Source organism: Carassius auratus, chromosome 41 (genome assembly GCF_003368295.1).
Source record: "Carassius auratus strain Wakin chromosome 41, ASM336829v1, whole genome shotgun sequence".
In the NCBI taxonomy this organism is placed as follows: domain Eukaryota; kingdom Metazoa; phylum Chordata; class Actinopteri; order Cypriniformes; family Cyprinidae; genus Carassius; species Carassius auratus.
Genome location: NC_039283.1, coordinates 24,290,182 through 24,306,489, shown reverse-complemented (window position 1 = coordinate 24,306,489; position 16,308 = coordinate 24,290,182). Strand labels below are relative to the sequence as shown.

General features: G+C 37.2%; 1 protein-coding gene across 5 annotated transcripts in view; it reads right to left on the bottom strand.

Moving 5' to 3' along the window:
- Window positions 1-1,810: 1,810 nt before the first annotated feature.
- LOC113059345 (DNA-binding protein SATB1) overlaps window positions 1,811-16,308 on the bottom strand; it is a 53,360-nt gene continuing 38,862 nt past the window's right edge. For all 5 annotated transcript variants that reach the window (XM_026227786.1, XM_026227789.1, XM_026227788.1 and 2 more), the window contains 2 exons: window positions 6,735-6,941; window positions 1,811-4,442 (listed from right to left, as the gene is read on the bottom strand). In XM_026227786.1, the coding sequence (XP_026083571.1) occupies window positions 3,879-4,442; window positions 6,735-6,941 (771 nt within the window). In that variant the 3' untranslated portion in view covers window positions 1,811-3,878. The remainder of the gene's footprint in view (window positions 4,443-6,734; window positions 6,942-16,308) is intronic.

Sequence of the window (16,308 nt, the reverse complement as noted above, 5' to 3'; positions counted from 1 at the left end):
ATTCGAGTCATTTATAGAATGTGCCAAATGTCAGATTTCACTTAGGCAATGTAGACATTACACAGCAATGCACTGCTGAATTCTTTACAAAAAGACCAGAAACATGTTAAGAAAGTACATGGGCAACATGAACTCAGCATTGACCCAATATCACACCTTCTGTGGCCTCCATCTCTATAGAAAGAAAAGTTAGTGAACAGAGCTACAAGACAGAGAACTTATTTTCACAGCAGTTCCAATAAAGCTCACATCATAATATGTTTATTAGTGTTTCTGCTGCATTTCCTGTTTGATTTACTGAGAAGTCCCAGGGGCTGATGGGTAATTGTTGCACACTCCCACTATGAGCCAAAACCTGCTATTATTGTGTCAACCTGTTGAGTCTTCATTTATTCTCCAGGTAAAATATTGAGTTGAGTATTCTCAAAGCATGGCTATGATCAGAAAAGCTAACATGCTGCTCTTTCTGCAGTATATAGCATGTACAGTATAGCCTACAGTATATACTGTATGCTAAATTCCTGCATGTGAATGCCAAGATGTCTATTATTGTGGACCACCTAATATAAAGTTGTGAAATCTAATAAAAGAGGACATGGCAGTTTTTGAATTGGTTTGTATTTTTGTGTTTTAGTAAATTTTAGTAATTTTGTTTTTGTAATCCAACCACCCCCTCCCCCTTTTTATAATGTCTATAGGAGAACTAAGAGTCTTTCATGAACTCTTAGTTTTTAGTTTATTTAGATTTTTTTAAAACTTCAACTTCAACTAAATTAAAATGATAAACATTATCGTGGCAATTAGCTGAAATAAAATTTGCAGTTAATTTGCATTTTTATTTTTCAATAATTTTAGTTTAATTACAATAACCCCAGGACATAGCAGTTTTTGTTTCTAGATTTCTTTAAGATTAAGATTACTATACATTTTAATCTTAAGCATGGGACGAACATTAGGTGGTTTTTAAGGGGTTGTTAGTGAAAATGTTGTTTCAATTTTGTAGTATATATAGTATATTAAGAACATTCAATTAATCTGATCAGATTTACTTCAAAGTGAAAATGTAATGATCTAAAAACAAACAGGAGAAGCTTTCTGTCAGTGGAACACATTTAAGTCAAGGGCCTCTATAGAGTAAAGAATTTTATTACAAATTTCCATGAAATTTGATACCTGCTATTAGACAGTACACATTAAAATATTTAACTTCACATACTTTAAAAGAAAATAAGCTTGCAGTAATAATGGACTTCTGTGAGTTCGACAACAAACGGTAATACGGTTTAACTGCAAAATAGTTTTTTTTCTTTTCGTGTTTCATATATAATTTATGTACATACTCCCCTTCATCTCCTGACACATGTATATGTCTATACAGATTATTTGAAGAAAAACAAGTCATTTACTGTACTGTATGTTGAATTGTTTAGAGCTATTTCCATTTAAACTTACCCTCATCCTGAAGTCTGAGTAAACAAAGCATGCTATTTCTCCTCCTATCATCTCTAAAAATGCTTGCAAACAACACAGTGATGTTTTCAGGCAATCTGTGATCACAGAGGTCACCGATGATTTACCTCCATATGGGCGAGCCAGATTTCCATACGCTTCTTAGAGCTTCACCTGGAGTTCATCGGGAAGTCAAAGCACCTTCTCAGCTTTACACCTCCAATCCCTGCAGATCGACTCATTAACACGGCCTTAACACCTGCCTCTATTTACACTTAAACACACTTCTAATACGACTTCATCCCACCTTCCGCCTGGGAGCTTATTCCTCATAGAAGAAGCGCTCGTCTGACTCGGCCTGCGCTGTGGATATTCTTTAATGCACATTAACTCAAAGATTCAGAGTACAATACAAACAGTTTAATTGTGTCATTAACAATCAGTAACCACTCCTAGTTAGAACATTTCTGCATAAAGAAACTGAGAAACACTTATAAAACAGTCAGTCGTAACAAAATAACTGGTGTTCTCATTGCAATAAACTCATAAAAAAAGAAACACTTTTTTATACATCATATTTATACAGGAATAGCTTTGAATTGAATCGTTAACCAAAGGAAGACACATTGCAAACATCGATTTCACACAAATTGCATATGTTTTTCTCTCTAAGGTGGTCTCTATAGGTTAGTCATTTACCTAAGATTATTTGCATGATAGTAAAAATTGCATACAAGATGAATTGTGAAGCTCGTAGCATGAGTTGCTTGACATACAGCACTTTTTTTAGGCAACCGTTAAAGCACATTTTCCATTTAAAACGTTAAGACACTTCTGATTTTACTGCCCATCAAAATTACATTTATAAATAGAAAAAGATCAGTAAAACGAAAAGCGCCGGGTGACGGAAATGTTCCCGAGACGTAATTACATCAGAACGCAAAATAAATAATGCAGGATGATGCTTGTGATTCACATTTGAAACTGTGGAAATCTAGGATTTTACAGTGACCAAAGTTTGCAAAATAATCTAACATCGGCAGTGCCATATAGTACAAGGCATTTGTTGGCATAGTTTCTTTAAGACTGTATACTTTTTTTACAATTAATATAGATCTCTCTCTCTATATATATATTTATATTTCTTCAAACCAAATAATAAGAGTGAGCTGTTTTCCCCTGGTTTACCTGCAGGTCGTAGGGATCCAGAGAGTGAGCCATCCTTTTTATTTCAAAGAGAATAACTCATTAGCCAGCAGTGCTCGACTCAGTACCTCATCATTAAGGCCTTTGTCTACCCCTCTTCTCCAATTACATGCATTTTTTTCTTCTTAAAAATCCAGTTAACATCACATACGTAAACATCAATGTCTATCAAACTCCGTTCACTTTACTTTTTTTTTTTTTTTTAAATCAGTGTAAAAACAACAGACAACAAGTGCAGTCAGCAAATATCCACAGCAACATACTGTTCTCTTAAAGGAATAGTTCAGGCAAACATGAAAATTCTGTCAGAAAGTGACTTCTAAAATATGCAACTACTCTTTAATATAAAAGTGAATGAGAACTGGGGCCATCAGTGCAGTTCAGATAACCAATTTGTATTATTTATACTGTTAAACATGATATAAAATTACTCATACCATGATATATTTATGAATGATTAGTCCTATTGCTCTTAGTCCATTAGAATAGAATAAAAAATAAATATAAAAATGATAATAAATGAAGATAATGAGAGAAGTGAGAGAAATTATATAAGTATATATATAATTTTTTTTTTTTTTTTTTTTTCGCAACTAACATGCTTGTACTGTCAACGTGAAATAAAATTCCTCATACTATAATATATGATTTTGGTCATGTCGCTCACCTCTAACACATCTACAGTATTTTGTTTCGAACTCAAGTGTTTAATAATTTCACACTTTTTGCACTGATGTCAGACTTGATTTTTGTTTTGAATAATTTAACTAATTCTATTGGTTTGAGTCCATTAGGCTGATTAAATAAAATAAAATATTAAAGAGAGATGAAAAAAAATGTTTTAGTTGTATTTAAAGGGGGAAACAAATCATATACTACCCCATAAAATGACTTTGTTAAAACTTCATATATGATGCTTTTGTGCATTTTGGAGCTTGACTGCCCACGTTACCATTCACTTGAAAGGAAACAACAGTTTCGACAAAGATTTTCATTTAGGAGTGAACTACTCCTTTAGGATTTATTTTTACATTGTGTTTGGTTGTGCAGATTACTGAAATGATGCACGAGTCTCTACAGTGAAATAACCTACGCTTTACAAAACAGTGAAAGTTCATCATCTCTGTATTATTCAGTCTTGTGTTAAAAGTCTTTTAGTTTCGTTCATGGAACACTGGCAGGAGTGAACGAGGATACGATTCTAAGCTAAAGCAAGCCGTCCGTTACTCTTTCGCCTCCTGCTCAGTTTGGGCCTGTCCAATGGTGTGCGTTTCAGGCACCAGGTGCTCTTCCATTTTAATGGAGAACATCGTGCTGTTGGTCTGCACGCTCTCGTCTAGCTCGGTCAGTAGCTCCCTCTCCTTGAAGTCCGTCAGGCCCTCGTCCTTATTGTGGTTGGAGGTGAAGCCCAGGGGTGGCTCTTTCAGCTTGCCGGCGTGGTTGATGTAGAAGCGCTGGTTCTGGAAGAACTTGATGATGGTGTGTTTGGGCAGGTCCAGCTGTGCTGAGAGCGTGTGGATGGCCTCCTCGTCCGGATACAGGCCCACGTCCTGAATGAAGCTCTGGAGGATGCCTAGCGCCTCCATGGAGATGCGGTTGCCTTGGCGGCTCTTGCAGCGGCTCTCGTCCTCGATCTCGGCGGGCGAAGCCATGGAGGGCTGCCGCGGGGGCAGCCGTGGTCCTGTCTGCTGCTGTTGCTGCTGCAGGGGCTGCTGGGATAGAGGAGGCTGTGAGGGGTGCGACAGGGGCAGCGGCGCTTGGAGCTGAGAGGAAGGCTGTTGATGAGTCTGAGAGGGACGAGAGACAGACAAACACGTTACATGTCAAACTCAAGTGAAGTTTTCTGTTAAAATACTTATTCGTATCCAACCACTTAAGCTATTTGACAACAGTTCTGAATTTATCTGAACTCAAGTGCCCAATGATTATATTAAAGTTTTCGCAATTATATGCACTTATTTATTTGTATGGTATAATTTGATATATTGGATTAAGTCCAATATTTTTTTTTTTACCTTTTTAGTGTCCAACCAAGTTGAAGTTGAAGTTGAAGTATACTTTTTTATTTTTATTTTAATGAGCTATTTTTAGATTATGTTTTATTCATTTGAGATTTTGGCACTAATGTTAGACTTTATTAGGATTTATTTGATTTATTTGTTTGAAAAAAATAAAAAAAAGTTAATTGATTTACAAGTTTGGAATAAGTCTCACTCTTTTTGAATGAAAGTTACTCTTCTCAGTCTTGTTTTGAACTCAAGTGTGTTTTTTTTTTTGCATCAAGTTACGAAAATAATAAAATGAAACTAAATTAAATTCAATAAAATACAAAATAATAAATGTTAGTGTGAGAGACGGCGAGATGAAAAATATATTTTTTAGTTGATTTTTCAGAAAAAAATAACTACTTTGTGATATATTACCATGCTATAAAATTACTTGCATTATAATATATGACTTTGGTAATGTTGCCCACTTCTAGCAATCAGATGTGGGGATTTTATAGCTTTACCTGTTTCCTTTAATGCTCTGCTGTTAACAAGAATGTGAACTCTTTCATCAGAATATTCACATAAAAGCGCCGGTCTGTTGATTCCTTATCGAGCTCTATTCAAAAGCTGTTGTTTAACACAGTAAATACAGATTCAATATGTGGCGAGATCTCATTGCGCGAGAACTGCGAGTGAAGTGTGAGCGTTATCGCTGTCTGTGTTTAGGCCACGGTGTAAACATATGACACATTTGCTCTGAAATGCACCATTGTTTGCGAGTTTAGGCCATTGTGACCGGCTGCTGCTGTTTTCCATACACCATACAGACTGCTTTTCCTGGGACATTCCCAAGAGGAACGGGAATGCTTGTTACCATTTTTTATAAATATTTCAGTCTCCTGATAACATATCAAAGACACTGGAATACAATGGGCAGAAATAAATGGTACTTGAGCATGTTGTCCAGCAAGATTTATGTGCATCAAGGTCAAAATCCGACGTGTGTTAAATTAAATCTGAAATACAATTTTACATTTTGAAACAAATAGTGAAGAAAAAATAAGTGTTTGCTCATGGAAAAGTTCTAGTAACAATGTTATTATGAGGTTGAGGTCTCTCTTTCAATGCAAGTCTATGGAATTAGCTTCACACTGTGTGCATAATCTTTTTAACCGTCGTAAAACTCACTATGTTTTAAGTTGTAAAAAAATAATAATAATAATATTTGAGTATGTTTTACAATAGAATCTTTCAATATTCCATGTTTAATTCATTGTTTCTTGCCATATCCATAATTATTTGTGGAATTTGTTAGCAATTTCTGAGAGAAAAATTCCTACACCATTTTTTTTTTAGTAGTAAATGTTGAAATGATCATGAACTAACATGCTGTAGGAGTATGTCATTTTTTTGTGTGTGTTTAATGCCAACTACTGTAGTTAACTAATGTTAACTAACAAATCCTTATCGTGAAGTGTAGTTAAATGTTTTAGTCGACATCTGAGATCTCTAAACCTCCAGCACTCATGCACACATCTCATCGCCTTAAGTGGTGAAAATGGAAGTGAATAAATGTTTTTCTTCCCCTCATGCTTTTTTCTTGGAATGACCATATGCTTGCGAGTAAACAAAATAATATCTGATCAAACACACAGCTGTAACCACAAGAACTGTGGGATTTTGTGATTAAATATGGATTCAGAATATTGATGAATTTATTCAAATAGCTAGCTGTCCTTAATATCTAGATGCAGACAAATGATGTTGCTAATGAATGTTCTGCTTACACAGCAGCGGAGCGCAAAATTACCAGCGTTTGAAAAAGTTCTACAGCACCTCCAAAACAGACTTAATTAGACACGTTTTTGGTAAAAATGGCATTACCATATGGTAAAAAATAAAAAAAGGTGAAAAAACTGTCACATTTTGGCACTAATATGTACATCGGAGATGCTAACATGCATCTTTAATATGCACTTTTAATATGCACTTTTTAGATGTAAATAATGTATCTTCTGAAAGGGTACCGGCCCACTGCTTTTGTACCTTTTTTTCTGAGTGTATATGGTGTGTGTTTGTGCCACTGACCTGCAATGGGTCGGAGGGCATGTGCAGCAGGTGAGGAGGTCTGTCCACATGGTGCTGCTGTCCTCCGTTGCTCTCCTGCTCATATATAGCGTCACGTTCCACTTGGGATAAACTAAGGAAGCGTCGGATCATGGACAGGTTCTCCCAGAGCGTGCGGTTCTCCGGGGACGGGTCCTCTTTCCAGCGCAGCAGTTCACACAGCCAGCCCTGCAGGAGAACACCGAGACGACACGTCTGACGTGAAAAGAAACAACTAAACAATAAATTCAGGCTAAAGTGAAATTTGGGGTCGGTAAGATTTTTTTATGTTTTCAGAATAGGTTTAATTATGTTCACCAATTCAGTAAAAAAATATATATATTTCTGTATTTTCTGCATCATTCCTGCAGTCTTCAGTGTCACATGATCTTCAGAAATCATTCTGATATGCTGATTTGCTGCTCGAGAAACATTTCCGATCATTATCAATGATGAAAACCATTGTGCTGCTTCATGTTTTTGTCGACAGTGTTGCATATTTTTATTTCAGGACTCTTTCATGAATACAAAGTTCGAAAGAACTGCATTTATTTAAAACAGAACTCTTCCATAAAATTCTTATAGTCTTAACTGTCACTCTTGATAAATTTAATGCATCCTTGCTGAATAAAAGTATCTTAATAACTTTTTTTTTTCAATTTTGTATTCACTGAATTGTTTCATTGAATATATAGTAGAAAATAACATAACAAATAGAGAACAGTGACAATTTTAACACTACACCATTTATATAATTTTGTATTTCAAGAGTTATGCATGGCTGCAATGCAAAATACAAACATTGTAACATAATGAAGACGTTGAACATAATCGCATAATCAATATTCATGAGTCAGCAACCAAGTTTAATAACTTCTCACGCAATTAATGCTGTAAACAAACTAAAATATGTATAAATGCTAAATATAGGGTGGCCATATGCGCCGTTCATACGGGACACATCCCAGCCAGGATTTTAATTATGCCTAAAATATCCAGGTTTGGTTATTTGCACTGTGCAGGTTGATCGTTTTGTAACATTCATTCAAGAGCATTCAAGAGCAGAGCAGACAGCTCCTTATGCTTTCGAATTGCTTTAAAGTGTTTGTTCGTTTGTTTGACATGAAGCATTGTGGCAGACTTTGTTTTTTGGGGGATTTGTGCGTCAATCGAATGAACAAACACGTGCGCATAATTGTATCGCTTTGAACGTTCCCTCTTGATCTCACCTTCTCACACGCAGCCCCACGATTGGTCGATTATGTACAATACCTGCATGTTATTGGTCAAACTGCTCTGGATGTTTTAGGCAATATTAAAATCCTGGCCGGGACATGTCCCGTATGAACAGAGCATATGGCCACCCTAGCTAAATATCACTGATTTTGTTTAGTTTGAGAGAGGAGTTTCTTCCTGAAAAGTACTAAGGGATTGGTTAAGGAACTGGGAAAGGAATCGGAACGATTAAATTCCTTCCAATTCCTATTCCTAATATAAGGTATGGAAAAATCTGAGTTCAGGAAAGGAAAAGAGGAAAAAGCAGCTTTAGTGTGTGTTCCAGCAGTCGAGTCCTGGCACACTTACAAACGTGATGCCCTAATCTCCAGGCCAGTGTGTGGCAGCACCTTTCATTTCCACAGGATTACCCAGCACACACACACACAGGGAGCAGAAGCCAGAGCCACACCAGAGCCCTGCACGGCAAAGATAACTCAGCATTTCTGTTGTCCCATGTTCCTGCTCCTCCCAAAAACCATGTAAAGCCCCAGAGAGAAGCTCATCACAGCTCACCTTGTTCCTCTGCCACGTTTATTGTCAAATTTTGTTTTATTTGCACGCATAGGGATTTGAGTCCCATTCCTGCTGTGATGTCTGTTGCATGACGCGGTTCAAACACGCACACACCTTATCACAGCCATTAAGCGTCTATCGTAAAATAATCCTCAATCAAACATCTGCGGATAAAACACCAAACAAATCCCACTGAGGCAAAGAACGAGCCACCAACATAAATAAATCAATCAATCGTTGTAACCAAACCGTAAAAAGTCAACATAGGTATTGGCATTAATGCTGTTGTATTATAGAACAAAAACACAAACACTTTTGCATTGGACAGCCATACAGAGCAATGCTCTTTGGGCCTTTAAGACCCTTGTATTTGTCTAATTACATTGCTTCCACCATCTTACCATAAACAGAGAGAGCTCACAGAGAGTCGGCCTGGAAACTGTAACGTTACTGGGATTTGTTCAGCCAATTCTGATAAACACTATGAAGGATAATGCATATCATTGGAGAAAATGGAGATAGGAAAACTAATCATGTACATCTAACATGGACTAATGCTTGGCTAGTGATGGTAAAAGTGAATTGCGCTTCATTACATTATGTTTTAACGTTCCTCCTAAAATCATAGTGAGAAATAAAAAATTACCATTGAGTCAATAGTTCACATACAGTGAGGGGAAAGAGCCATACAATTGAATGAGAAATGCCTGAGCTCGCAATGAGATCTTCTGACTTTGGTGTCTTGGCAAAACTAAGCACAGATTGAGAAACTCTTACAATCACTTTTGAAGCACTACATGATACATATATAATAATTTTAGTATATTTAAAGTATATATAGTATATATATATATATATAAAGTATATTTAGTATATATAATAGTATATTTAAAATAGAATAAATAATATGCCTGATCTTCTTTAAGCCAAATTCACATTAAAAAATGTGTGAAATAAACTAAAATAAACTATTTTATTTAAATAAAACAATTTTATAATTTTTTTTTTTTTAATCTTAATCTTAATATTAAAACAAATTTAATTAACTCACCCATTTATAGCTCAACTTTATAAGATCATGTTACCCAAACATCAATAAAGGCCGTGGACGGGTGGACGGGTCAAGTGGTACATGAAGAGAGGGTCCAGGCGGCCCACTAGAGCCTCCATTGTGTTTGGGGTATAAATAGCAGTGGTACATTCAGATAAAAATATTTCTCTGGTGCACAAAGGCTGAATTCATGCGTAAGATTGACCCAGCTAAGCAGGATATGGTGTGTCTATGTGTGTGAGGGCCGAGCGGTCACAAGCTGCCAATGAAACAAGCACAGGACACTACTGTGAGAGAACAGCGTGGTGTTTATGCCCTCGTCCGGACCCAGATGAGTTCAGGAGCCCCAGACAGTTGTGGTTTTCCACATCACAGTCACATGGCACCATCAACACCTTTTTATTATCTCATTTGCTCCTTATCGTCCCCTCCGCTCACCCTGTTCTGCCAGGCCTCAGACTCCTGATACCCGTCTCAAATCACTTGGACCTTGATGTCGCCAACAGTCCCAAATCGGCCAGCATCACTGCACCGCATCCCAGTTTGCATACTTCTACTATGCACTAATAGTGTGTACTTGGGTAGTGATTGTTAAAGAAAATACCTTAATTATAGAGGGAAATTATCGAGACTAGTATTGGAGATAAGTATTTGGCAGCTTGCTATGGTGTAAACTACCCATAACGAAGAATAGGAAGCTACATTAAAGTTACAAACTAAAACAAAATTGAAGCGATTTAAGAGAGCAATATTTTCCCTAAATAACAATCACATTTTATCTGGTAGCAAAACATTATTTTAAACGGCACTCTTGGTGAGGGTAATAGCATTAAACAGCATATGAGCAGATCAATTTACACTAAATACCACCTATAAAATTAGGGGGGAAAAATATTAATATATTTCAGTAAGAGAAAAAATTACATTTTAATTATTTATATATAAAAAAAGAAGATATACCGTATACACTAGGAAAAAACATTATAAACTAAAACAAAACAACTAAATAGAACGTGATAAACAACGTTATAGTAAACATTTAGTAGCAAAAAATAAATATGTGTGTGTGTGTGAGCTTGTTTATGTGGTTAACGAGGACACAAATTTGTATAATGACATAGGTATGACACAGGTATCACAATGAGGAGGTGGTTTATGAGGACGGACATTTTTTGTGTCCCCGTAATTCAAAACGCTTATAAATCATACAGAATTAGTTATTTTGAAAATCCAAAAGAGTTTCCTGTGAGGGTTAGGTTTAGGTGTAGGGTTGGGGTAGGGCAATAGCAAATACAGTTTGTACAGAATAAAACCCGTTATGCCTATGGAGAGCCCCATAAACCACATATACCAACATGTGTGTGTGTGTGTGTGTGTGTGTGTGTGTGTGTGTGTGTGCGTGCACATGGCTGATGATTTTTTCTTGTTTTGATACAATATTGATGCAGAATTATACAGAATATAAAAAAATATTACTCTTTTTTTTCAATTGAATTTTATTTTGATTTCTAATTATATTTTTATTTATCATTTTTATTTATAGTGCCCACGGTTGATGAACATTATACCTCCATACACCAAGTCATATTACTGAAGATTTGGGATGCTCTAATCGAATCGAATCGAATCTAATGTAGGATCAGCTGGTCACGGCTGTCTCCAGATCAGTGCTGTGCCCTCTATGTCACGGCTGTTGGTTTATCAGTCATCACATCGTTGGATGCCGCTCTCAAACAAGCCAGCAAGTTTACCCAAACTCCTCTATTAAACAAACACACAAACCTGTTAAAAATCGCAGTCAGGGGGCAGATGTTAAAGAGCTATTTCCATTGTTTTTAAATAAAGATGCTAATCCATTGTTATGGCTTCAGTGTCGAGCAAGTTGAAGTAAAAACAAAAGCGAGAAGCAAACATCTTGATGTCAGGCAGAGGCCTGCAGTGTTCAGCAGACAAAGCGTTATTGTTTCCTGCTCTACCGCCCCTCCTGAATCTGGCACCGACTCAGCTCTGGCAGACAGTGTCATGCAGATCAATTCAAAAGATAATACAGTATGTTCAAACCTGTTTTCGTCTGCGTGCGGGGCCCTAAGAGCGAACCTGTGTGGGGTTTGCGGATATTTGAGCGAAGAAATTGGACCCGCTGCATGCGCATCAAGTCCATCTGTTGGCTGAAATATATTAATGCGCCAACACAGCATATGTGAATCTTCTGCAACAATAAGGACCAAAAATAGGCCAAAAATGCACTGACTTTTTGGATTTCTTACTATGCAAATAGATCTGCTCCCAGTATTTATTCAAATGGTCTTGGCATGGAGGAAGAGAAGATGAGGCCAGTGCCCCAAATGAACTCTAAACACACAGAAACTCGTGCGTTCCCAACAGATCTGGTCAAGCGAACACTGCTACTGACTTCATCGTCAGGCTACAAAAATATTTAAGATGGGAATGCATCGCAAAAACACTAACAAACCTCCAAACTCAAGGGGGCGATAGAAAGAGCTTCCTTTAACCAGCGGAGATTCTCCTCAACTGTTGTATGATCACATTTGACCAAAACTAACTGTAGAAGAAGAGTAGAGTAAACTTACTGAAGTAAGAGTATTTATTGCTCAGCACGTTCATATTTCTCACCATGTATGTAATGCTAAAGAGTGACATGTCCTGTCTTGTTTGATTGCAACATGTAAATGTATAGCGCTGTTTTTATGAGAAATACCCTCGGGGTCAATAATGCCTGTCTGTTTGTCTATCCCTCTATCTAGAGATCTGTAACCAGAGACAAAAGGGTTGTTACAGTATGTGCAGGAAAACCTGCTTAACAGCATGAATATGATGCAGTTAATATGTTCCTTGTGAGTTTTCTAGAAGTTTTAATACACTTTGACCCCAAAAAGTATTTGGATGCTTAAGCTGCATTTCAGAAATGAAACAAACACACAAACTCGTGCGGACGCCTGTTAAAAATCGCAGTCAGGGGGCAGATGTTAAAGAGCTATTCTTTCTTTTTCACTCTTTTCCATTGTTTTTAAATAAAGATGCTAATCCATTGTTATGGCTTCAGTGTCGAGCACGTTGAAGTAAAAAAATTGAGAAACAAATATTGCATTATATAAAAAGTGTCCATTTTTGTAAATATCATGCACTTTAAGCAAATCATTTTACAACGAAGTCGACAAAAAATGCTTTTCAGCAGATGATTAAAGGATAGTGAACAGAAAACGATCTGTATTTAATTGCAAATCGCATTTGCTTGGTATTTTGTCTTTTTCTAAATTTTGCCAGGTCATTTCACATAGAAGTGACCTCCTATGTGAGCTTAACTGACCAAAACTGCCCAAAACAACTTTGCACCTTGATACAATGTCAACAAAATGATGCAAGGAGGTTTATCACAACATAATTCAAACAAAGAGCCTGCAAGGAGCCCTCGACACACAAGCAACCTATGAGAAAACACTAGTCCATCAATTATAAGCGTGTGATTGAGATTTAATTCAAAGCTGGAGTTTAATTGCTAATATCAGAGAGTAATTAAGCATATAAATCATGCCTGATCTTATTGAATTATAGATTAAAATGGTATAAAACCTGCAAATTGTACATGTCAGCTCCAACAGCACTCTTAATTAACACAAGTTTGCTTTAAAACGGCAAAAATATATCAAGTCGTTAACTTTTATGGCAGAGGCTTCTGAAGTGTTTGATGATGTTTGATTAATTGTTTTATTGCGCAGGGTCAGAGTGTAATTTTTTTGGTAGCGTGTGTATACTGTATACACATAAAGCAAAATAAATTAAATGGCATCAGAATACTCTGAATGAAGTATGTGGATAATTTTTGATAATTTTAAAATTTTTTCACTTAACTTTTTCCAATATGTCCTTCAAAAATGCACCTTTTGTTTTGCATACATGAGTTAAAGTCATTCAGAATAATGCGAGGCGGAGTAAAATAAACCAACTGTGCAAATGCATTGGTCAATAATGGAACAAATGGATGGATATCGACCAATTTATCTGGTCACTAATGTCCAAAAAGTGGCATAAAACTAGAAGAAAGAGAGCAAAGAAGGGGAAGTGCAGAGCAGGCCCGGCGCTGTTGCGGCCATTGGCTGCAGTTAAATTGAAATATTTCACAGCGTGTGTCAGAAGCATGCAGAATGGTAATTATGACAGATCTGATTAACCGGGCGAGTCGGGGGCCGGGCGAGGCGGCTCCGGGCTGCAGGTGCGACCTTGTGCATTCCTGCGTATGTAAATAAAATTAATTACAAGCATGGGGGCGCGTGGTGCGTGACATAGCTACGTGCAGGGAGTCCCACAGGGGGGACCCTAATGGAATATTTTCCCGGAGTCTAATAATACAGTTGGTATTGACTTGAGGTAATTAGGGGGATCATTAAAGCCGCTTTTCTCTGCGTATTTGCCTGCCTGATCAGATTAGCGAGAATGGGCCTCAGAACAAGCCCTGTGTGGTCTGACAGAGGAGAGTGCAAGAAACCGGGCCACCTCTAACGCTACCTTACATGCTGAGGAGAGAGAGAGAGAGAGAGAGAGAGAGAGAGAGAGCATAACAGATGGAGAACAAGCTGGAGAACCACAAGATGGTCAACGAACGAGTTAAACAACAAGGAAAAACATTCGTTTGGAAGCGAGCACTGTGATAAATCATACGCGGAATTAATTTCCCAGACATCTGGGTCTCTGGTTCACGAATATTGTGTCTTTAATAATACAGGGGGACTGCAGCTGTTTCCAAGGCAACCTAATAACCAGGCAGCCAGATAAATAAATAAATCAATTAATAATCAGTCATCATGGCCCTATTTCCACTCTCACAGGCCCGCCGCTCCCATCTGCCTCGCACACACACCTGGGAGACAGTGAATTCATAACCGCAAACAAACAACTCTTCAAAATGAAGCATGATAATGAAAACATATATTCTCTTTCAAATTATAGGGTCCATCAGAACAGGAAGAGGGAGGACTGAACTTCCATATACAGTAGGAGCGTAATTTCGTTTGCATCCAGCATTGGGTTCTTGTGCCTTAATGAAAGCAAATGCAGAAGTGCAGAGGCAGAGGATGAGTCTAACTTGCCCTGGAAATACAGACCAAATAAATGCTATTTATTTAGGCCACGCCTGCTCCTCAAACGCCCCGCCCACAGGAACAGCTCAAACACAGCTGATCAAATGAACAGTTCACTTTACAGCCTACTTGCTAGTCAGAAGCAGGTCTTATCAGGAGAAGGGAACGTCTCAGTCTAAATTTTACTAGACAAAAATCTGCACGACACCCCTGAGTGCAAGGTGATGTCATCAAATTTGCTGATCTGTTTTCCTGGAAACTGTTATTGGGATTGCCTGGTTACATTAACCTGATTACAGATACAATACAAATTTAAAAAACACTTATTTTACACAATATTCAAATCAAAATTCAATGAAAAAATATCTGAAAACAGAAACTTTTAATAAATGAACCAGGCCAAGATTTTTTGGTTGACTGATAGGCCAGGTTGATATATATTGGTTTATTAGAAGTGTAAACATTTGAATGAATGTAGCTTCCTATATATATATAGGAAGCTACATTCAGTTATTGGTCAGTTATTAAAATAACTGACCAAAATTTCATAATTTTTGTAATGGTCAAGTATTTATGATGGCCAGTATCAAAACACTATGTACAAGTGTATAATGGTAATATATTATAATTATGTAATTGGAAACTATGAAGTAGAATAAAATGAATAAAAAAAATGAATGAATAAATAAACATTTTAAAATGTAAAAAAGCAACAATATATATTTATATATATATATATATATATATATATATATATATATATATATATATATATATATATATATATATATATATATATAAACGGAAATGTTATGATTAGAATGACTGATAAATGCGGGGTTTATCATGTTGACAAGGCTGTGAAACTGATACAATTGGGACACACCACAACTGTTAAATCAACAAAACAGCTTATTATCTGCAAATAGATGATAGTTCACCACCAGTTAAAATTACAACCGCAATTTTGTACTGATCATATACAAAGTCAATTCTGCACATTTTTTATACATCTCTCTCTCACACGCTCACTTTTGCCGACCCACTGTTCCCCCCTAGAGAGCAGCGAGCCAGGCGCTCAGTGACAGATGGCACAGCCTCCTCTACCCCCCTTCATACACACACCGGCCTATCGCCTGCCCCCCTGTACTGCGGCAGATCACTGACATTCTGTCTCATTAGAGCCCTGCTAATTACCACAGCCTCTTCCAGGAGCGAGAGAGAGACTTACAGACACACAGAGAGAGAGAGAGAGAGACAGGTCACTCCGAGGGAATGGCTCTGGGTTCTAAAGGGCTTGTCTTCTGACAGCAGGGGCCGTGATTGTATTCACCATCAGAGGGTGTCAGCACAACTCCCATAATGCCCCTCTTCTCTCTATTCTCCCAGCCCCAGCAGAGCTCTGTGAATGCCAGTTCAGCACTGTCATGTCTGTATTAGTGGCGTTTGCTCAGTCATACGTCACTTTCACTATTGCTCATATTCAAAATTAGGGACTTTAACAAACCCCTAAATCTACTCAACATGAAATCAAGACTGATCCTATTTACATAATATTACATGTTCCTTCTGTGTCTTATAGTGAATGATTCATCAGTGCATCGTGTTATTCCAAATT